General features: G+C 48.5%; 1 protein-coding gene across 2 annotated transcripts in view; it reads left to right on the top strand.

Moving 5' to 3' along the window:
* The window catches only part of CEP135 (centrosomal protein 135), a 479333-nt gene that overhangs the window by 370735 nt on the left and 86458 nt on the right, over window positions 1–22140 (top strand). For both annotated transcript variants that reach the window (XM_085642056.1, XM_085642055.1), the window contains exon 24: window positions 10626–10730. In XM_085642056.1, the coding sequence (XP_085498182.1) occupies window positions 10626–10730 (105 nt within the window). The remainder of the gene's footprint in view (window positions 1–10625; window positions 10731–22140) is intronic.

The following is a 22140-nucleotide window of genomic DNA, read 5'->3' as shown; positions in this document are numbered from 1 at the left end:
TGAAATAAAAAAATTAATCGTTTATGGCTTCACCTATATCAGTGAACGTCTGCCAACATTGATTAAAGATATATTCCTGCATGCTGTTCTCCAAAAACAAATAACTTCACGCCCTGCAGCATGTAGGAGAGTAGGATCTGCCTCTTATGGTTACCCCCACTTTTTGCTGGTTTCATCACTGTTTTTCGACTTTATTCTGGCTGGGACCCTGCTATTCAGGGCCCCAGCCTAGCTGCTTCCTCTCTAAATTGATTGCATGTACTTTAGGTACACTCTAGATTGGATTCTGGGGTACCCTTGTGAGTCCCTAGTATATGGTATACTATGTACCCAGGGCATAGGTACCCCAAAGGCCTACCAGGGGCTGCAGCATATTGTGCCACCCCTGGAAAGCTCTTCAAAATGACACCACAGGTCTGCTACTGCAGCCTGGGTGAGGTGGCGCATGCACCCCTTACTGAGGTATAAGTTCACTATACCTCACCTATCACTGCACATAGTAACCTATCAGTCACCCCTATGGGGTGCTTGGTTATATGTGAGAGGGTGCCCAGGCATGAGCTTAGCCCCTCTGCAGCCTTCGGAATCCCTTCTACGGGGTTGTCAGTGGTGCAGCCTGTCCATATACTCTTAAGTGCATTATATCTAAAACGGTTAATGCTAACTTTGGACTGGCTGCACGGAAACATGTCGTATTTGGTGTCAAACACCTTGGAATCATACCCCCACATCAATTCCTGATGTGAGAATATGATCCCTCCCTTCTTGAGGGAGAGACATGGCAGTACTGGTATACCCAGTAGAAACTTAACAGAGCCCTGGCATCACAAAATGGATGCTGCAGCCACAGACACGGGTCTGGCCTCCTGCTGCTGACCGAGACTTCGGCGGGGGAGGCCTGGACAATAGGTTTCCTGTCACAGGGAGGTGTAACCACCTCCCAGACAGGCTGATGTGTATTGGGGCTGGGTGGGAGCACTCTGAGTGCTTTGAAGTCCTGCACTGGGGGCACATTTGGTGTCCCTGCGTATAGTCCAGCTCAAACCGGTTCAGGGGCTTCCAGCCCCTGCTCTGGCGCGAAACTGGACAAAGGAAATGGGTGTTTTCCACCCCTCTTTCCAAACCCTCCCATAGGTGGGTCCCTAGAGTAAGTCCAACCCCTTCCTTAGGTAAGGAACCTCTGTAACCAGAACTTTAGCTATCCGTGGACGATACTCTGAAGCTGAATCCGGGAACTTCAACGCTCTACTAAAGACTAGAGGACTGAAGAAATCTCCCTTGGGGTCAAGGTGTGACTCCCCTTCTTAGCAGGCACCAACGAAGCATTTTGCCGATCTGCAACTCCGAAGCTCCTACCGGACTCTGAAGTATTTGCAGCCCAGGAGAGGATTTCCAGACATCTCAGAGGCCGACCTGAGTCCCCAGCAAAGCTGAGACCTGCAGCCCTCGTGAGTAGCGTGGAACCGGAACTCCTGCTCACCGGGCACTTTTGCAAGTGCATTGACTTCTCGACGTCTCTTGAAGTCGTGCTTGGGGTTACTTGTAGCCCCCACCTCGAGCAGAGAATCCACAGAAGATTGTCGGCCTAGTCACCCCGAGTGACCGGTGGGCTGCCATTTTGTGTTTCCTCTCTAGGCTCCTTCGCGATCCCTGGTCCGTCGACTGGTGGGTCCCTGAGAAGGCAACTTTGATTCCTTGGGCTTTCCTGGTTGCTCCAGACGTGCCCTGACTCCCTACCAAGTGGTGAGTCCCTCAGATCTTGCTGGTCTGTACCGAAGCATCTTTCTCCTTTTTGCGTGGGTTGCTGTTGCCAAGGCTTGTTGTGTCCAATCCGGCCACCGACGCTGCAGCACTCGACATCCTTCGTGGGACAGCTCGAATCCAGCTCCTGGTCGTCCTCGACGCCTCCTGGTCCTCGTGGCTGAAGAGTCCAGCTTCACCTCCTTCGCCTGAAATCACCCGACTTCGGTGGGCATTCGCCTATCGTCCTCCTGGTCACTGGCAAGTAACCCAGACTCTGTCCCCTCTGCTTTTAGGTTCTTCTCGACTTCGATCCAGGCTTGGATCTCTTCGGACACTTCTCATCGTCCCGGCAGCAGCACTTCTTTGCCAGCTCCCATTGAAAACGATGACGCGACCCGACATCATTTGACACCTATGCACACGGCTTCCCTGGGTGAGGTAACACGAGTAATCCGGTGCTCCCGTGGGTGTTGACCCTAGAATTTCCTAAGTCCCAAACGGTTTGGTCCTGACTCATTTCTAAGTGTCCCTAATCTTTAAAAATCTAACCGCGACTTTCCCCATAGAAGCTAACGGGAGCTCGGGGCTGTGTTCTCACACTGCACACGGCCCCTGTGGGTCCCCTGTGTCACTACCTTGGGTGGTTCCTTGGGGTCCCAGCGATTCTACAGGCTCTAGGCCTTGCGTCTAGCTAAGTCATGGTTCTTATACCACTATTTTAGTATATGGTTTGGCTCGCCCCTAGGGCCTGACGTGTATTTGTGCAATTTTACTGTACTATTTGAAGTGTAACTTATGTGTTTTTACCTCTAGCCTCATAAAGAGTCTAGTAGGGTGTGGTTAGAAAGTAATACATATATTTTATATATATACCTGGTGTGGCTGTCTTTCATTTAGCCATTCAAGAGATTATAGACTGGTAAAACAAGCTGCTTTACATTCCTTCAAGACTTAGCCTGAAGATTGTTCTCCATAGCTACCACTAGGATAGCTTTCAATAAAGGTTGTCTATAACCTTTCATCAATAAGGGGTTATTTGGACTGGTACAAGGTACCCACTATAATTAGAGGACAGCATATACCAGGCCAACTTCTCACATTGGTGTGCAGCGTGTGGGATTCCAGCTTGCTATTGTTTTACCAGATAATCTCAAATGAGTGACTAACTGAAAACCACTAAAGGTACCCTAGGTACATATAATACAAGCTTTACAATACAGTAAGCTGTACTGAACTTAGAGTTGTGTGTTAAGGGCTTAAGGACTCAAGAGAGTTTAGTAGGCCACACTAGAGTAGGTAGTGCAATACACCACACTTCACTAGTAATGTCTTCAAGGCCAGTCTTCAAGGCCAGGAACCAGTGGGTCCCTGCCAGAAGCCAATGGGCTTCTTGTCTCCAAGTATGATAACCTCTCATTCATGGAGCATTATGCACTACTAGGAAACTGAAGACATACAGGGTCTGAAGGGGTAGGCAGAGTGGGTGGGACAGCACATGAGGAAGGGCCTAGGGGTGAAATTCCCCATGACCTGACCTCTAATGCTAACCAGGAAGATGACAATGATCTTGACCTGGAAAATCCAGCTCCCCTGGAAGATGAGGGGGAGGGCCATACTGGTCCCCTCTTTGTCCCTCCAGGAGGAGTTGGTGGTGGGCCTAGAAGGTCTAGATCTCCCCCAGTGGAGTCAAACCATTCTGGTTCATCTATAGGGACCTCTATTTATTCTCATAGGAGGGAAACCTCACAGGAGAGGAGAGAGCGACTGTTGAAGTATGAGGAAGCCCAGCTTGAAATCAGAAAGCAGCAGGTAGCCCTTGACAGGGAAGCCGTAGAGCTCTACAGAACTAGAAAAAAGGTGGGACTAGAGACCCATGGTGGAAGCAACATCCCTAGAGATAGGGAAAGGTCTGATGACCGTAGAAACCTGAATAAGATTGTCCCTCCCTACCAGAGTGGGGATGACATCCACAAATGGATAACTGCACTGGAAAGGGCCTGTAAAGTTCAAAGGGTCCCCCGGGATCAGTGGGCATCAATCTTATGGCTCTCCTTTGCAGACAAAGGTAGAGATAAGCTTCTCACTGTTAGAGAGGAGGAGGCAGATGATTATAACAGCCTGAAACGTGAATTGATTGAAGGGTTTGGCCTAACCACTGAACAATACAGGTTAAAGGTAAGAGATACCCAAAAGGCACAGAATCAAGACTGGGTAGACTTTGTAGATTGTGCTACTAAGGCTCTGGAGGGTTGGTTACATGGCAGCAAAGTGCATGATTTCCAAGGATTGTACAATTTGATTATGAGGGAGCAGATCCTTAATAACTGTCAAAATCAGCTGTTGCACCAGTACCTGGTGGGCTCAGATCTGACCTCTCCCCAAGAATTGGGAAAGAAGGCAGACAAGTGGGTCAGAACCAGGGTGAGGCAGAAGGTACAGAACCAAGGTGGTGAACCAAAGAAGCAAGATCCTAAAAACTCTGACAAGGGTGGGGAGAAAGGTAAAGACCAGAAGTCTTCACAAGATCCCCAAAAATCTTCTTCAGGTGGGGATTCACAGTCTAACAAGGGAAAAGGCCAGAAGAAACCATGGTGCAAAATCTGTAAACAGAAGACTCGCTGGACAAGTGATTGCACCAAGTCCAAAGACTCAACTCCAGCCACCAATGCCCCTAAGGCAACTGTTCCCCCTAGTACAGCTACAGTTGGTGGTGGTAATATTCAGAATAAGGGTGTAGTAGGGATGACCCTGGGTTCTGAGAACCACTCTGGCCTAGTCAGAGTTCCAACTCAGGTTGTCCTGATCTGTGATTGGGGCATGGATATGTCCCCCTTTGTGAGTCCCAGTAATTTGGGCAAATACAGACAGCAGCCTTTGATAAATGGAAAAGAGGTTTTGGCATTCAGGGACACAGGAGAAAGTGTCACAATGGTGACAAAAGATCTTGTGGATCCTGGGCAGATTATACTTGGTGAAATGTACCAAGTGACCAATGCTAGCAATGTTAGAACAGACCATTCTCTGGCAGTTGTTAACTTCTCCTGGGGAGAGGTAACTGGCCTTAGGAAGGTGGTGGTAAGTGCAGACCTACCAGTTGAATGCTTGCTTGGCAATTATCTGGAAAGTTCAGCTTGGGCTGAAGCGGAGCTCAGGACACATGCAGAAATGTTAGGGATCCCTGCTCATGTCTTTGCTGTGACTAGGTCACAGGCCAAAATGTCTGACACTGGACAGGCCCTGGATGATGGAATAATGGACCAGGTGCCTCCCAAGAGGAGGAGCAGTAGGGTTAAGTCAGTGCCTTCCCCCCTGACTCCGAATGCAGATCAGCCTCCTAATGGAGATGATGTTGAGCCTGAAGAATGAACTGTCGCAGAGGAGCTTGAATCTGATCAGGTTGAGTTCTTGGGGGCAGGGGGCCCTTCCAGGGAAGATCTGAGCAAGGAACAGAAAACCTGCCCCCCTCTTTAACACCTCAGAAAGCAAGCTGCTGATGGGGCTGATGGGAATGCTAGTGGCACCCATAACATTTATTGGGATGATGGACTCCTTTATTTAGAGTATAGAGACCCCAAGCCTGGTGCTTCCAGGAGGTTGGTTATACCTCTGAAGTTTAGGGGCTTCCTATTGACACTAGCCCATGATATTCCCTTAGCAGGAAACCTGGGACAGAACAAGGCTTGGGATAGAATTGTCCCTCACTTTCACTGGCCCCACATGTCTGAAGCCACTAAGGGGTTTTGTCACTCCTGTGTGACCTGCCAAGCCAGTGGCAAGGCAGGCGGTACCTCAAAGACCCCCCTGATACCACTACCTGTGGTGGGGGTTCCCTTTGAGAGGGTTGGGATTGACATTGTTGGTCCCATGGATCCTCAAACTGCATTTGGGCACAGATTTATCCTGGTGGTGGTGGACCATGCCACTAGGTACCCAGAGGCAATCCCACTTAGGACCACTACAGCACATGTGGTGGCAAGAGCTCTCTTGGGTGTTTTCTCAAGAGTGGGCTTTCCTAAGGAGGTTGTGTCTGACAGAGATGCAAATTTTATATCAAGTTACTTAACTGCAATGTGGAAGGAGTGTGGAGTGAATTACAAATTCACCACACCCTATTACCCACAATGCAATGGTTTAGTTGAAAGATTCGGTACAAAAGGGGGTGGTGATGGACAGAGCATCAGAACCAATCAAACACTCACACCCAGTCAACAGATCTGGGTTTGATCCATCACCGTTCTTTATCCCACTCTGCCACCCCAGTTCAGACATGGCCATATGCAAATCAGTCTGACCCTGTGCCTCATGGGAACAGTCCAGCCCGAACTGCCAAGCCATTCAACAAAACCCTAAAGGTCATGATCAAAGGTCTCCCAGAGAAGCTTAGACGGAGATGGGACATCGTTTTGCCCTGCCTTTTGTTTGCCTACAGGGAGGTGCTACAAAAGGGGGTTGGTTACAGCCCTTTGGAACTTTTGTTTGGCCATCCTGTTAGGGGTCCTTTGTGTCTGGTGAATGAGGGATGGGAGTTACCGCTCAAACCACCTAAACAGGACATAGTGGACTATGTACTTGGTCTCTGCTCCCGGATGGCTGAGTATATGAAAAAGGCAACTAAAAACCTTGAGGCTAGCCAGGAATTACAAAAGGCCTGGCATGACCAAAAGGCTGTACTGACTGTGTACCAGCCAGGACAGAAAGTGTGGGTGTTGGAGCCTATCAGCCCTCTAGGACAAATGGAGTGGCCCCCATTCAATTGTTGAACAGAAAGGGGAGGTCAACTACTTGGTAGACCTTGGAACCCCTAGGAGTCCCCATAGGGTACTTCTTGTCAACAGACTTAAACCATATGTTGACAGGGCAGACATGTGCTTGCTCATGGCTACAAATGAGGGACCGGAGGAAGAGAGTGACCCACTCCCTGACCAGCTCTCTCAGAATCCTGATGATGGATCAGTAGATGGTGTAGCCTTGGCAGGCAGCCTCACTGTCCAGCAACTTCTGATGCATGAAAACATCTCAGCCAGTTTAGACATCTGTTTTCTCTGACTCCAACTCAGACCACCTGGTGCACTCATGAAGTGGACACTGGGGACTGTCTGCCTGTGAAGAATAAGATCTACAGACAACCTGACCATGTCAGAGACTGTATAAGGACAGAAGTCCAAAAGATGTTGGAATTGGGAGTCATTGAACCCTCAGATAGCCCTTGGGCTAGTTCAGTACTCCTGGTACCTAAACCTCACACCAAAGATGGCAAGAGAGAGGTGAGGTTTTGTGTGGATCGCAGGGGTCTCAATGCAGTCACTAGGACTGATGCCCATCCCATCCCAAGGGCAGATGAGCTAATAGATACTTTGGCCTCAGCCACGTTTCTAAGCACATTTGACTTGACAGCTGGCTACTGGCAGATCAGACTAGCTGATGAAGCAAAGCCAAAGACAGCATTTTCTACCCCTAGTGGGCACTATCAATTTGTGGTAATGCCCTTTGGTTTGAAAAATGCACCTGCCACTTTCCAAAGGTTGGTGAATCAAGTCCTTACAGGCCTGGAAGACTATAGTGCAGCATATCTTGAAGATATTGCTGTCTTTAGCTCCACCTGGGAGGATCACCTGGTCCACCTGAGGAATGTTTTGGAGGCCCTACAAAAGGCAGGCCTAACTATCAAGGCTACTAAGCGCCAGATAGGGCAGAGTCAGGTTGTGTACCTGGGCCACCTTGTAGGTGGAGGCCAGGTTCAACCATTGCAGGGCAAAATCCAGACCATAATGGACTAGGTTGCTCCCACTACCCAGACTCAGGTGAAAGCCTTCTTAGGGTTGACTGGGTTTTACAGAAGATTTGCAAAGGGGTATGGATCAATAGTGACACCCCTGAATGACTTAACCTCTAAGAAAATGCCCAAAAAGGTTCAGTGGACAGTTAGCTGTCAAAAGGTATTTGATGACCTGAAGCAGACCATGTGCACTGCTCCCATTCTGCAAAGTCCTGATTACTCCAAAAAGTTCATTGTCCTATCAGATTCATCTGATTGAGGGGATAAGGGGCTGTACTGTCACAGTTGAAGGATGAAGGTCAGGATCAACCAGTATCTTTCATAAGCAGAAGGTTGACCCCCAGAGAGAAACGTTGGTCAGCCATTGAGAGGGAGGCCTTTGCTGTGGTTTGGGCTCTGAAGAAGTTGAGGTCATTCTTGTTTGGTACATACTTCATTGTTCAAAGAGACCATAAGCCCCTCTTATGGCTAAAACAGATGAATGGTGAAAACCCCAAACTTCTCAGGTGGTCAATTTCCCTACAGGGGATGGACTATACAGCGGAACATAGACGTGGGAGTAACCATGCCAATGCAGATGGACTCTCCAGATATTTCCACTTAGAACATGAAGACTCAACTGGTCAAGGTTAGTTTAATGTCCCTGCGTTTGGGGGGGGGGGGTTGTGTAGGGGAGTAGGATCTGCCTCTTATGTTTACCCCCACTTTTTGCTGGTGTTTCACTGTTTTTCGACTTTATTCTGGCTGGGACCCTGCTATTCAGGGCCCCAGCCTAGCTGCTTCCTCTCTAAATTGATTGCAATTGATTGGGGTACCCTTGTGAGTCCCTAGTATATGGTATACTATGTACCCAGGGCATAGGTACCCCAAAGGCCTACCAGGGGCTGAAGCATATTGTGCCACCCCTGGAAAGCTCTTCAAAATGACACCACAGGTCTGCTACTGCAGCCTGGGTGAGGTGGCGCATGCACCCCTTACTGAGGTATAAGTTCAGGATACCTCACCTATCACTGCACATAGTAACCGATCAGTCACCCCTATGGGGTGCTTGGTTATATGTGAGAGGGTGCCCAGGCATGAGCTGAGCCCCTTCAAACTGACACCACAGGTCTGCTACTGCAGCCTGGGTAAGGGGGTGCATGCACCCCTTACTGAGGTATAGGTTCACTATACCTCACCTATCACTGCACATAATAACCTATCAGTCACCCCTGTGGCAGGCCTTATCAATCCTGAAGGCAGGGTGCTTGGTTATATGTGAGAGCGTGCCCAGGCATGAGCTGTGCCCCTCTTTAGCCTTCGGAATCCCTTCTACGGGGTTGTCAGTGGTGCAGCCTGACCATATTCTCTTAAGTGCATTATATCTGAAACGGTTAATGCTAGCTTTGGACTGGCTGCACGGAAACATGTTGTTTCAAAACCTTGGAGTCATAACCCCACATCAATTCCTGATGTGAGAATATGATCCCACCCTTCTAGAGGGAGAGACATGGCAGTACTGGTATACCCGGTCTGGCCTCCTGCTGCTGACCGAAACTCCAGCAGGGGAGGCCTGGATAATAGGTTTCCTGTCACAGGGAGGTGTAACCACATTCCCAGACAGTCTGATGTGTATTGGGGCTGGGTGGGAGCACTCTCAGAGTGCTTTGAAGTCCTGCACTGGGGGCACATTTGGCGTCCCTGTGCATAGTCCAGCTCAAACCGGTTCAGGGGCTTCCAGCCCCTGCTCTTGTGCGAAACTGGACAAAGGAAATGGGTGTAGCCACCCCTCTTTCCAAACCCTCCCATAGGTGGGTCCCTAGAGTAAGTCCAACCCCTTCCTTAGGTATAAGTAAGGAACCTCTGTCACCAGAACTTTAGATATCCCTGGACGAAACTCTGAAGCTGAATCCTGGAACTTCGACGCTCTACTAAAGACTAGAGCACTGAAGAAATCTCCTTTGGGGTCAAGGAGTGACTCCCCCACTTGGCAGGCACCAACGAAGCATTTTGCCGGTCTGCATCTCCGAAGCTCCCGCCAGACTCCGAAGTATTTGCAGCCCAGGAAGAGGATTTCCAGACATCTCATAGGCCGACCCGAGTCCCCAGCAAAGCTGAGACCCGCAGCCCTCGTGAGTAGCGTGGAACTGGAACTCCTGGTCACCGGGCACTTTTGCAAGTGCATTGACTTCACGACGTCTCTTGAAGTCTTGCTTGGGGTTACTTGTCGCCCCCACCTCGAGCAGAGATTCCACCGAAGATTGTCGGCCTAGTCACCCCGAGTGACCCGTGGGCTGCCATTTTGTGTTTCCTCTCGAGGCTCCTTCGCGATCCCTGGTCCGTCGACTGGTGGGTCTCTAAGAAGGCAACTTTGATTTTCCTTGGGCTCCCTTGGTTGCTCCAAACGTGCCCTGACTCCCTACCAAGTGGTGAGTCTCTCAGACCTTGCTGGTCTGCACCAAAGCATCTTTCTCCTTTTTGCGTGGGTTGCTCTTGCCAAGGCTTGTTGTGTCCAATCCGGGCACCAACGCTGCAGTACTCGACGTCCTTCGTGGGACAGCTCGAATCTAGCTCCTGGTCATCCTCGACGCCTGCTGGTCCTCGTGACTGAAGAGTCAAGCTTCACCTCCTTCGCCTGAAATCACCCGACTTCGCTGTAACTTATGTGTTTTGACCTCTAGCCTCATAAAGAGTCTAGTAGGGTGTGTTTAGAAAAAAATACATATATTTTATGTATAAACCTGGTGTGGTTGTCTTTCATTTAGCCATTTAAGAGATTATAGACTGGTAAAACAAGCTGCTTTACATTCCTTCAAGACTTAGCCTGAAGGCTGCTCTCCATAGCTACCACTAGGATAGCTTTCAATAAAGGTGGTCTTTAACCTATCATCAATAAGGGGTTGTTTGGACTGGTACAAGGTGCCCACTATAATTAGTGGACAGCATTTACCAGGCCAACTTCTCACACAGCATGTCAACCACTGTGTAAACTTTTACCACGGGGCTTCCATCTGCAGCCTCACACGCGAGTAAAGTTCTTTGAAAGTTTTTACATCTAATTAAAACTGATGATTAATCGTGTTTGAAGAAGATATCAAGTTACTAAAGTATTTTTTTCCTTCTTTAGAAACAGTACCTCTCGTGAGACAGCCATGCTCCGAAATAAACTTTCACAACTACAGACAGACCACGACATTTTAAAGAGACAACTTACCACTGAACGTTTTGAAAGGTAAGCAAAGGTGTATTGTTTTTGAAGGATATGTGCATTTTGTGTTGCACTTTTACCTAAGTTGATAACGGCCAGACTGAGCAGAGATATTCACCTGAACCCCCAGAGGGTTTCTGTTACCTTGCAAGAGGGTTTCTGTTACCTTGCAACTGTCCGTATGAAACCAAGTAAAGAGGGCAGACCATTGATCTAGAACTAAACCGAGCACCTGCTGGTCGCCTTATAGGTACCGGCGTTTACACTCCGGAGGAACTCCACTACTAAGAACCCCTCCCCCCCCTTTATCCCAATCGGGTCCGTTGGGAAAACCAACTCTGGTGCTAGAAGAGGGGAGCATAAACTGAGCCCCTGAGAACTGTATATGAGTGGCGCCAACTACTTTCATCCATGAGGCTCAATATGCGTCTGCGGAAGTAAGCTCGACTCCAGAGCCTCCATCTGGACATTTTTCAGCCAGCAGGGTTCTAGAACGTTGAGACGGAGTCCCCTGCCACATGATTTATTTTATTGTCATATTTTATTTTAATTTCCCAAACGAGGACTGCCCAGTGTGATACCCAAGGGTATGTCATGTGAACTTTTCTGACTCTTCAAATTGTTTCTTGTTATTTCAAAGAATTTTATTGAGTTTTATATTAGGAAAGAAAAGAAACAAAAGCAGGCTAATACATGGAGAGATATGCAAGTATGATAAAGAGTTCTCTTGTACAAGTTTAGTTAAGGGGTAGTGAGCAGTAGAGGAAACAAGAGGGAGGAAAAAGAAAATCATACGAAAGATGAGGACAAATAAAATAATAGGTAAATGAGAAGTGGGCGCAAGAAGTTTCCAGCAGTGGGAACGACACACCTGCGATTTAGTACATGTTGCAAATATAGCTCTTTTAAAATACATACTTGCGGCGTTTCGAAATACATCTCATAGAATACATATTTTTATAATACATACTCTTGTAGGGCACCAGACTGGCGTTGGGCATGTAAAAGGGGTTCAGTGTAAGTAATTAAGAAAGGGTCGTCATGTGGTCAGGTAATGGGTTTGTGGAGGTTTAGGAATGGCAAAATAGTTGTCGAATGTTCTCCACTCTGAGCTGTTTTGTGATCTCCAGGGAGAATTTTGGATAGTGACGTTGTCGGCTCCCTTTAAGTAAGCAACCCAATTTAGCCATTGTAGAAAAGAGATAGCAGCTGTAGTATTCCAGTTAGACAGCACAGACTTACAGGCTGCAGTTAAAAGAATGTCTACTAGAAGGCTATCATTATGTGATTTGATTTGCGAGTCTAGGAATACCTGAATTATGGAGAGATCCTTTTCAGATAAACTCCGCGCAAAATGTGAATGCAGTCGAATATGCAGTCCCAGAATGGGGAAGACCGTGCTGCAGTGGAAAAGTTAGTGGGGGGTGTCCCCAGTGGTTTTGTTGCAGGTCCAACATGTTGGGTTCTTTAAAGGACAGCTTGTAGAGAGGAGTAGGAGTCTAAAATGTCCTATGTAGGAGCCAGAATTTCGTTTAGAAGAGGGAGGGGGAAATTGTATGAGAAACAACAGATTTCCAGATTAGCTGCAACGAGTTTGGAGAGATAATCCTGGTGGTCTCCCATTTCTTTTGGAGTTTCAAATCCAGGTATGTAGACTTTGGTTTTAAAAGGTGATAGAATTTTGAGGATTGTTGACGTGTTTTGTTGAAGGACAGTATGGTCCTGAGAAGAGAGGAATCTCTTTCGGGGTACCTAATCTTAGATAAACTGGCTTTGCGTTTGATAATGTCGTAAAGATCTCGGTCTAGCAGATTGTATTGTTGTCGTAGTTCTCTGAACGAAAGAGGCACATGCCGAGAGTCCAGGTGTTTAAGGAATTAAATTCTTTTAGACGCCAATGAGCCCCAAAATACGGGTTTCCCATGAATTTTAAATTTAGAGTTGTTCCAGAGTGAGATCACATTAGAGTGGGCAATTGGGGTCTCTCGGGGCCTGTTAATCTTCTTCAGAGCTCTTTTTGTATTGTTGAGGATATATTTGGTTGACGCGGGGTTCTGTTTTGCTAGTTAGCAGTGTTATAGGGCAGAGGTCTCATAGGATTTCTTTTTCAATTCATAGCCATGTGTGGGTATAATCCGATGGTTGGGAGAACCAAAGTGCTATTGAATACAGTGTTCATGAAGAAAACTAAGGGTGCATAAAAGTAGTGTAAGTATTGGCAGTTGAGAGATGTGTGAACTTCCAAATCCAGGCACATTCTGGGATGAGGGGAGTGCCAATAAGGTAAAGAAAATTAATGTGGCCTCATCACTGGAGACAAAACACACAGTGATGCGTTCATGTTAATGGAGGTGTTAGTTGCCATAACCTTTGGACATGGATATTAGCTGTTCTAGGGGCAGGATTGCCAGGCAGACCATAACAAAGGTGAATTACAAAGCACAGCTGAAACAGATTAAAAAACACGCCAATGTAGTTTTGATCAATAAAGTCAAGCCTAAGACATTTGATGATTATCAGGCATGCCATCCCGATTTGAAAGATTTCATACACCCAACACAATAACATTTCTGCCTGATGGCCGACAGCTAGGGAGCTCCCCGGGCTAGGGCGTTTATTTTGCCAAATGAACTTGTTTAGCAGCCTGTCAGGTTTCTGGTGGAATCCGTCGGATAATACCAGGTGTAACATATTTACAAGGTAATTGATTATCGGGATGACCGTCATCTTGATAGTCTCGATGCGACCTCACCAAGTGAGGAATTTGGGGTTCCATCTATCTAATAAGTGCTCAATTTTTTCATTGTTAACCTTTCATTGTGGTGGAGTGACTCCAACAAATGTGAATTAAACTCAAGACCCAAATATTTTATGAAATGGGGTTGCCAGGACAGCCCTGTAGCTTTGAAGAGATCGCTGGTGCAGGGGTTGTTCAGGCCTGGGATTTCAGACTTCTCCCTATTAAGTTTATTGCCTGCAACCCAGGCGTATTCGTCTGTTGTCTGCAGTAAGGAGGAAATAGTCTGGGTTGCATTTTCCATCATAATTAAAATATCGTAGGCGTATGCAGCTATCTTCACTGTGGTTTTGTTAAAGGAAATGCCGACACTAGTGGGGTTAGTTCATATTTTATAAAGTAAAGGCTCCAAGCTCAGGATGAACAGGGAAGGGAATAAGTGGCAACCGTGTCTAGTACCTCTGTCTAAATTAAAGGCAGAGGACAGTGGACCATCAGATCTCACCTTGGCGGAGGGACTACTATGAAGAGCCATGACCATTTTGGTACAAGTCGCGCCTAAATTATATTTCAGTAGGGACTCACGAAGAAACATCCAGGAGACCCTGTGAAATGCTTTTTCAGCATCTAGGGTAACCGCAACTGTTTCTGAGTTCGCTGATTTGGCTCTCTTAGTGATGTGGCATAAGAGGTTACTGTTATCCTTCAACAGTCTACTCTTCATGAATCCCACATGTGTTCGGTCAATCAAGCATGGTAGTAGTGGGTCGAGTCTCTTATACAGAGTATTTTGGCATAGATCTCGTCCTAGTTAATTAAGGAGATTTGTCTGTAATTTTTCACCAGAGACTGATCCTTGCCGTCTTTTGGAATTACCACAAGTGTGGCTTCATTGGCTGTGCCAGATGTGGCACCCGATTTAGCGAAATGGTGGAAAAGGGCTAATACAGGAGGTGTAAGGATAGAGGTGAAGGTTTTATAAAAGGTAGCTTTATGTGGCTTTAGTAATTTAATACAAAAAGACAATTGATGGACAGAATGCAGAACAATGTCATACATTCACTCCAGTACAGAGATCTGGGCGAAAATCCATCGTTTTTGTGCTCCCCATGCCATTCCAGTTTGAACCCAGCCTGGCTGATGAGGGGTGATGCTCCGAAACCGGTCCCAGGATGCTTGTTTCCGTTACAGGGAGGACCTGGCTTGGCAGTTCTGGCTGGACTGTTCCCATGAGGCACAGGGTCAAGACTGATTTGCATATGGCTGGGTCCAAGCTGGGGTGGCATGGTGAGCAAATGAACAATCGGTTTAACTCAGATCTCTTGACTGGGGGTGAATATTTGATTAACTCTGCATTCCGTCCATCATCTGTGTGTCTTTTGCTTTCTCGTCTTTTGTTATTTAATAGCCACATCTAGTTCTTCGGTTGTAATCGGGGAGCTAAGGGCTATCTTGTCTTGGTCAGTGATAGTGGGTAGGGTTATATTTTTTAGGTAAGTTTCACAGATCTCCACAGAGGTATTGCAGTCATCCTTATAAAGGGATTGGAAAAGGTTTCTGAGAATGTCCAAGATTTTTTGGGGGTTTCTGTGGGTGACATTTGCTTTATCTTTGAGTGAATGAATACCTTTGTGGTTCTGTTTATGTTTTAGATAAGATGCCAACATTTTACCGACTATGTTTACCTCACACAGTTTTAGGCTTTTATATTTATTAATCCAGATCCCAGCCCTCTCACTCCAGATTCTGTATTTTTTTTATTGGTGAGTTTTGAGAGGGTTTGATCGCCCGAACCAAAAATATGAGCAGCCTCTAGTGATTTAATGTTCCTTTCCAGTTCTAATAGGTCCTTATTATGGGCTTTTTTTATTTTAGATTGAACGTCAATTAGGGCACCTCTAACAGTGGCTTTGAGGGTGTCTCAGTGTACAGAAGGAGGGGTATCAGAGGCCTGGATTTCTTTCATGTATTATAGTATGGTCTTTTCAATCATGTCTCGGGACGTAGCATCCCTATAATCGACTCATCATTGAATCTCCAAATTTTACTGGAGGTTCTTGCACCGGAGCCGGTTAGAGATAGGGTAATAAAATAGTTGTCAGAAACTAATCTTGATAGTATGTCTGTCTGGTCTATTAAGTGTATGTGAGCCTTAGAAATTAGCAGGTAGTCAATCCTGCAGTAGGATTTGTGTGGGTTGGAGATTAATGTATAATTCCTAGTGTCAGAGTGTGGTAATCTCCAGGTATCATGGAGGCTGAATCTGGCGCATAGTTTGAGAAGCGATTTGTGAGACCTAAAGGGTTGTAGAGGTGACCTGGATTGTCTGTCAATGGTCACATCCATGGTGAGATTAAGGTCACTGCCCATGATAATAAGGTCATCAGTCTGGATCTGACTTGAAGGAAGGATCAAGGATTCCCAGAATTCAGGACCATTGCAGTTTGGGCCATACACGTTTAGAACATGGAAGGAGTTGGTATGTTTGGAGAATTTTGACAAAATCCATCCATCTTCCCTTATTGTCTGTTATGTCTGAATCGTTGGACAAGTCTGAGTTTTTAGTGAGCAGCATAACCACACCAGCCTTTTTATTGTTGGAAGGGTAGCAGAGAACGTCACTGATCAGGTTCTTCCCAACGTAGTAATTTCTTTATGGGTGACTTTCATTTCCTGTAACAGGATTATATTGGCATTGAGTCTATATAGGTAGGTTTCAGTTTTCTTACGTTTAACTGGGATGTTAAGCCCCATAGCGTTTTGAGAGAAAAAATTTAGGTTTGTATCCAGGGGGCTCTTAGTCATGTTGTAGAAGAGTATGATTGGCGATGTGTTATATATACGTAGGCCAGCAGATTGGACTACGGCAACGCCCTCTACGCCGGAATCAACAAAACTCTCCTACACAAACTCCAAACCATCCAGAACGCCACAGCCAGACTCATCCTCGGGACACCACACCACGACCACATGACCCAACACCTATGAGGCCTCCACTGGCTACCCGTCAAAAACCACCTTCAAACTCCTCACCCACGCCTACAAATCCCTCAACAACATCGGACCCAATTTCCTCAAAGAAAGACTATCCTTCCATGTACCCAAGAGGAACCTCCACTCCGCCGACCTCGCCCTGGCAGAGGTTCCCCGCATCCACAGAAAGAGAACCAGTGGGAGAGCTTTCTCCTACATCCCAGCGAAAACCTGGAACGAGCTCCCTGTGACCATCAGATGCTCCCCCACCCTGCACACGTTCAGGATGGACCTCAAGACCTGGCTCTTCGACAGACCCGGAGCCGCTGCCCCCCCCCCCCACACCCCACCCCCTCCAGCACCTTGAGACCCTCGCGGGTGAGTGGTGCGCTGTATAAACCCCCTGATAGATTGATTGATTGATTGATTGTAGGCTGTAGGTTGTGTCCTTGGGTCATAAGACGCATCTACAATGTTAAATATACGACAAGAAAGTAACGCCCTGAAGTATGTAGGAGCAAAACCTGTCCCTTGGGGTTAGATAGTGACAAGGAGTACCGCTGGGTAGTCGAGCCACACAAGGTATCAGATCCAGAACAAAGAAAGTACAATAAGGTATAACTGAATACGACCAAAAAAAGAAGAAAACATCCTGTATTCCAAACCCCCCACCCACCTATCCTTCCCTAAACAATGAAAGCGAGGGAGACAACAGCATGGTAGCATCCGCCATCGCAGCCTCACAACGAACAACAAACCATATGTTCAAACTGTAGTTTACAAGCAAAAGAAGGATTACATGGAATAGGTCGTGTAAACTCGGTGTAACTAGACAGCTAGTGGCGGCAAAGATGGGGCGCTAGGTGGCGCAAGTGCGGAATGGCTGACATTGTGTGAGGCTCCCGCTGCCCGGTGTTAAAATCCGTTAGTTGATCCTGCTCTACTGCCAGCAGCCGCCTGTATATGGCGGGAGTGTGTTCCTGACACATTGCTGCAATACTAAGGAAGGTTTCGGGTGAATCGGAGCTGGGCAGAGGGCGGAGGCGGACGATACTGCCGGCGAGAAGCCCCGGACGGCAAGAAATTGAGACCCGTCGGGGCTAGGCTACGCGAGGCCACGGCGCCCACGTGGTGCATGGACCTCGCTCACCCGGTGAGTGGCGCCGAGCTGTAGCTATGGAGGCGAGCATCTGGGAGATCAAGCGCCCCGAGGGGGGGAGAGCGATAAGAGGAGATCGGGTGGCAGATCGGCCATCTGGGAGCAAATGATAGCACTGTGAAGCGTTGTATGCGTGGTCCCTGATAGGAGACGTACTGCTCTCCATCAACCTGCTGCTTAGTCTGTGGAGGGACCTGCGGGCTTCTGCTGATCGTGACTAAGCTGAGCAATCTGCAGCTACTGGGGCAGCGACGAAGGCGCAGGAGTGCTTGTGGGAGAAGTCATATGGCGGCGTATGGTGGCGGGGCTTGACGGATCCAGTCACTACAGGGCCCAGAGCCAATTGACGCGCCATTTTTACAGAGCTGGCCTGTGAGGAACAGTGGTGCTGCACAGCGAGTAGGCCCCGGAAAGTGGAGATAATACATTTGCCGCAGTGGTGGATCAGGATAACGCGAGAGCCGGTGAGTTCTTGGGTTGAGAAACAAGCGCGCAAATCGGGTGGCGGATCGGCCATCGGGCGGGCGCACCCGAAGCTGTGAGGCGCTAAATAAGTGAGCCCTGGATCACAACGGCTCTTCGACCGCAGGCTAGCCGATCTACTGAAGAGATATTGAATGGGCTGCAAGCACTCCTTGCTGAAGTACATAACAACCAAGATATGAAGCCTGGCAATGAATGTATGACGCGCAGGGATTAGCGCATGGTGACCCCACGGTGAGACGGAGGACAAGAGAGCTGGTACACGTCGATATAGGGGCTGTGAAGGGGCAGAAGCGGGTAGTACAGAGTTGTGGCCTCTGTAGGGGCATGGGCCCCTGCTGTCTCCCGCTGGGAGGATACCATGATGTGGCGGCACTAGAGGCACTGCACCGGGCAGAATCCCGACTGATCGAGCAGCGTTGCAGGGGATGGATGTGAGACGGGCAGAACACCTCTGCTGCAGCGGTCGGTGCGTGACGCTTGATGTGCGGCCTCTGTAGATCTGTCACACGGCTGTGAGTAAAGAAGCTCTCCCTGCCGGCACTGGACATAGCATAGTGCACGCACAGGAGACCTGCTGAACACAGATTGAGACGTGGTGGAGCTGTGGATGAGTGCGGTGGGCTCTGTGTAAGGACACCCATAGAGAGATCGGGCCCTGCCTCAGTCGAGACCATGGCGGTATTGCTAATGGTGGTTTCCTGAAGGAGTGCAGAACCACGCGATCGCTACAGGGGGGATCACACTGGTCAGACTATTGCCTAGTATCGAGAGGCCTAGGGCCGTCCATAGTCGGAGTGACCCACCTACCCCGAACATACTCTGATCACTCGCCTGTACGACTATTGCTTGCGATGCCAGGGTGTGAAATGCCAAGGTGCAGTTGGAGGCCGCAGCCAACTGCCTTGCTGGACGCGGTGTTCCATGCTGAACTGGCAGAGGAGATTCAGGAGTTCTTCCAGAGGAACAGGGGGTCAGTGGACTCGGTGGAAGTAATATGGGAGGCCTTCAAAGCCATGATCAGGGGAGTTTGTATTTCTAAGAGCTTTGGCATGCTCCGAGATATCCGAGGTACGCTTCAAAAGTTGGAAAGGGAACTGAAGGCACTGGAGGCACGGATGATTGGGGGAGACGGAGGGCAAGCACAACTAGAATTTCAGGAAAAACAGTCGGAATACATGGACACGGCGAGCCGCGAGTCCGAATTTATTGGGAAATATTGAAAGGCCCGGAGATATGGGGAGGGGGAGCGACCGGGGAAGGCGCTGGCTGAGGCCATACAGAAACCCAAGTTCTCTAGCTACATACTGGAAGTTATGGGCCCGAATGGGGTGATGCACAGGGGTACGGAGGATATACAAGCTGTATTCGTCGCGCACTACTCTACACTGTATAAAACACAACGCGGGGATCCCTTCGAGCTTGACACTTTCTTAGGAGACGTCGCGTTGGGGTGGCTGGAGGATCACCATCGGGAGTTCCTCTGTGCTCCGTTTGAGCTGGACGAGGTGCGCGAAGCGATAATGCAGCAGAAGTCAGGTAGGGCGCCGGGACTAGACTGCATCCCTGCCGAATTTTACAAAACCTACGTAGATATCCTGGCCCCTATATTGAAGGAACTATATGAAGAATCCTTAGAATGTGGCTCGCTTCCCCCCTCAATGAGGGAGACCCTGATCACGTCCCTCCTGAAGCCAGGCAAGGCGCCCTACTCCTGCGAATCCTATAGACCACTGTCACTCCTTAACTGTAACACCAAAATATTAGCAAAGCTCATTGCGAATCGGGTGCTCCTCCTGATAGAGAAATTGGTAATGCCGGACCAGGCGGGCTTCATTCCTGAGCGAGCTACCTCGCATAATCTTCGTAAGCTGTTTACGATTGTGCAGAATGTGTCGCCCGAACTCCCCTTGGCTGCTATCTTCTTAGACGCCACTAAGGCGTTTGATTCAGTTGAGTGGGACTATCTTTTTGGAGTCTTGCTCCATATGGGCTTTCCCCCAGGGTTTGTGTCCTGGATGCAGCTGTTGTATCATCGGCCTACTGCCAGGGTGCTTGTCAATGGCCGTGTGTCGCCCTCATTTCCCATCACCAGGGGAACTAGACAGGGCTGCCCCCTATCCCCCCTCTTATTTGCCCTCGCGATTGAGCCCCTGGCATGCAAGCTGCGCCAGCATCATAGGGATAGAGCGCTCCGATGTCCCATGCGACAAATATTGATCTCACTATACGCGGATGACATGACACTGTATGTCCGGGATCCCCAAAATAACTTGAACCCCTCACTACGTGAATTTATTGTGTTTTGGAAGCTTTCCGGTGTCCATATTAACTGGGAAACATCGCAACTCTTCCCCCGGTGGTCAAATTTCCTTTGGACTACCCGCTCGCATGGTGTGACACAGATTTGCGGTACCTGGGGATTCAGATCTCGGGGGACAGAGACGAAATGCTCCACCTCAATTACGGAACTGCTATAGATCGCCTTAACACTAATGTCACGCGATGGATATCTCTTCCCCTGTCAATGGCAGGAAGGGCTTCGTTGATTAAGATGGTGGTACTTCCACAGTTTTTATATCTTTTTCTGAACCTTCCTTACCACCCGGGACTGTTTTTCTTCAAGACGCTTCGGTCTGAGCTCATACGTTTGTTCTGGAGCGGCAAACAACCACGGGTGCAGTGGGCGGTACTTACAAGGCCCGTTGCACAGGGTGGGTTCGATATTCCGGACTTCGAACTGTACCATGCCTGTGCCCAGGCCCACTATGCTTACTTCTGGATCCACCCGCCGGCATGCATGCCACAGGTCGCGGCAGAACACTGGCTAGCGGACCGTGTTCCGCTGGATGGGATGATACAGGCACCCCCTCGCTCTCGGGACACTGCGCCAAACACCATCACGGGTACGGGAGACGCCTGGCAATATATCATGCACACCCTGGGGGAATCGACCCTTTACTCATCGGTCTTACCCCTGTCGTACCACCCACGACTCTCTCTACTTCAGGAGGAGGGCTTCCGACAACTATGTACTCGAGTGCACATTCAAACCTGGGGTGATCTGTTCCGCAACGGAGTTTTCTGTACATCAGACCAATTTTTGGAGATGTACGCCCCACCCCTTTGGATATTTTCTTATATGTGCGCTTGCAACAGGGCATGCGTGCCATTCTCCCGAGTTTTCCACTGGAACCCGCAAACTTTAAGCCGCTGCATCAGATGTTGCAGACTGCCAGCCCTAGCCATCTGGTGTCCAACTTGTATCGGACGATTCGAGCAGAGCGTGAGCAGCCTCACTGTGCTGCCCGTGCACATTGGACGGTAGATCTGGGCAATGAACTCACGAATGAACAGTGGCAATATTGTTGTTCACAAACTGCAGACATATCAGCTAGTGCCAGGTTACGTATAATTCACTATAAGTTCCTACAGCGAATATACTGTACCCCAGCCAAGATGTGCCGCTTTGGGCTACGAGACACAGACCACTGCGATAGATGCGGCAGCCCAGGGGCCGGGTTCCTACATTTGTCCTGGGAGTGCCCGCGGGTGATGGAATACTGGGTGCAAATATTTGAAGCTCTCACTTACATGACGTCCCTAACACTGGAATGCGACGACCTGATTGAGCTCCTAGGATACACGAAGCAAATTCCTAAAAAATACTGCCGCTACATCACACTCTCCATATTGTTAGCAAAACGTAGAGTAGCTTGTAGATGCGGTAGAGGGTGAGCCCCTAAATTTAAGGAGTGGCTGGAGGACATGGTTTATTGTCAGAAACAACGTGCAATACACGCAGAGACGCTCCCTCGTACTTCGCGACCTAGAAATATTTGGGGTCCTCTTACGCAATACTTGCTGGCCCGCACTCCGGACCCTCCCCTGGACAACTCTGTCACCACAGGCGTAAATGGCAGTCCCTCCACCACAATGCAGTCCTAGAGGATAGGGGTAGGACGATGTCCCTAAACCGTGTTGTGGTAGGATAGCTGTGGGTGCGTTAATAGATCGCTATACGAAACGCAAGTTAAGATAGATGTCTTTTGGTAATGTTATTGTGAATTTGTGCCTACTAT

This window comes from Triturus cristatus, chromosome 2_2 (assembly GCF_964204655.1).
Source record: "Triturus cristatus chromosome 2_2, aTriCri1.1, whole genome shotgun sequence".
NCBI classification, from domain to species: Eukaryota; Metazoa; Chordata; class Amphibia; order Caudata; family Salamandridae; genus Triturus; species Triturus cristatus.
Note: the sequence above shows the minus strand (reverse complement) of the source record. Positions and strands in the feature narration are given on the sequence as shown.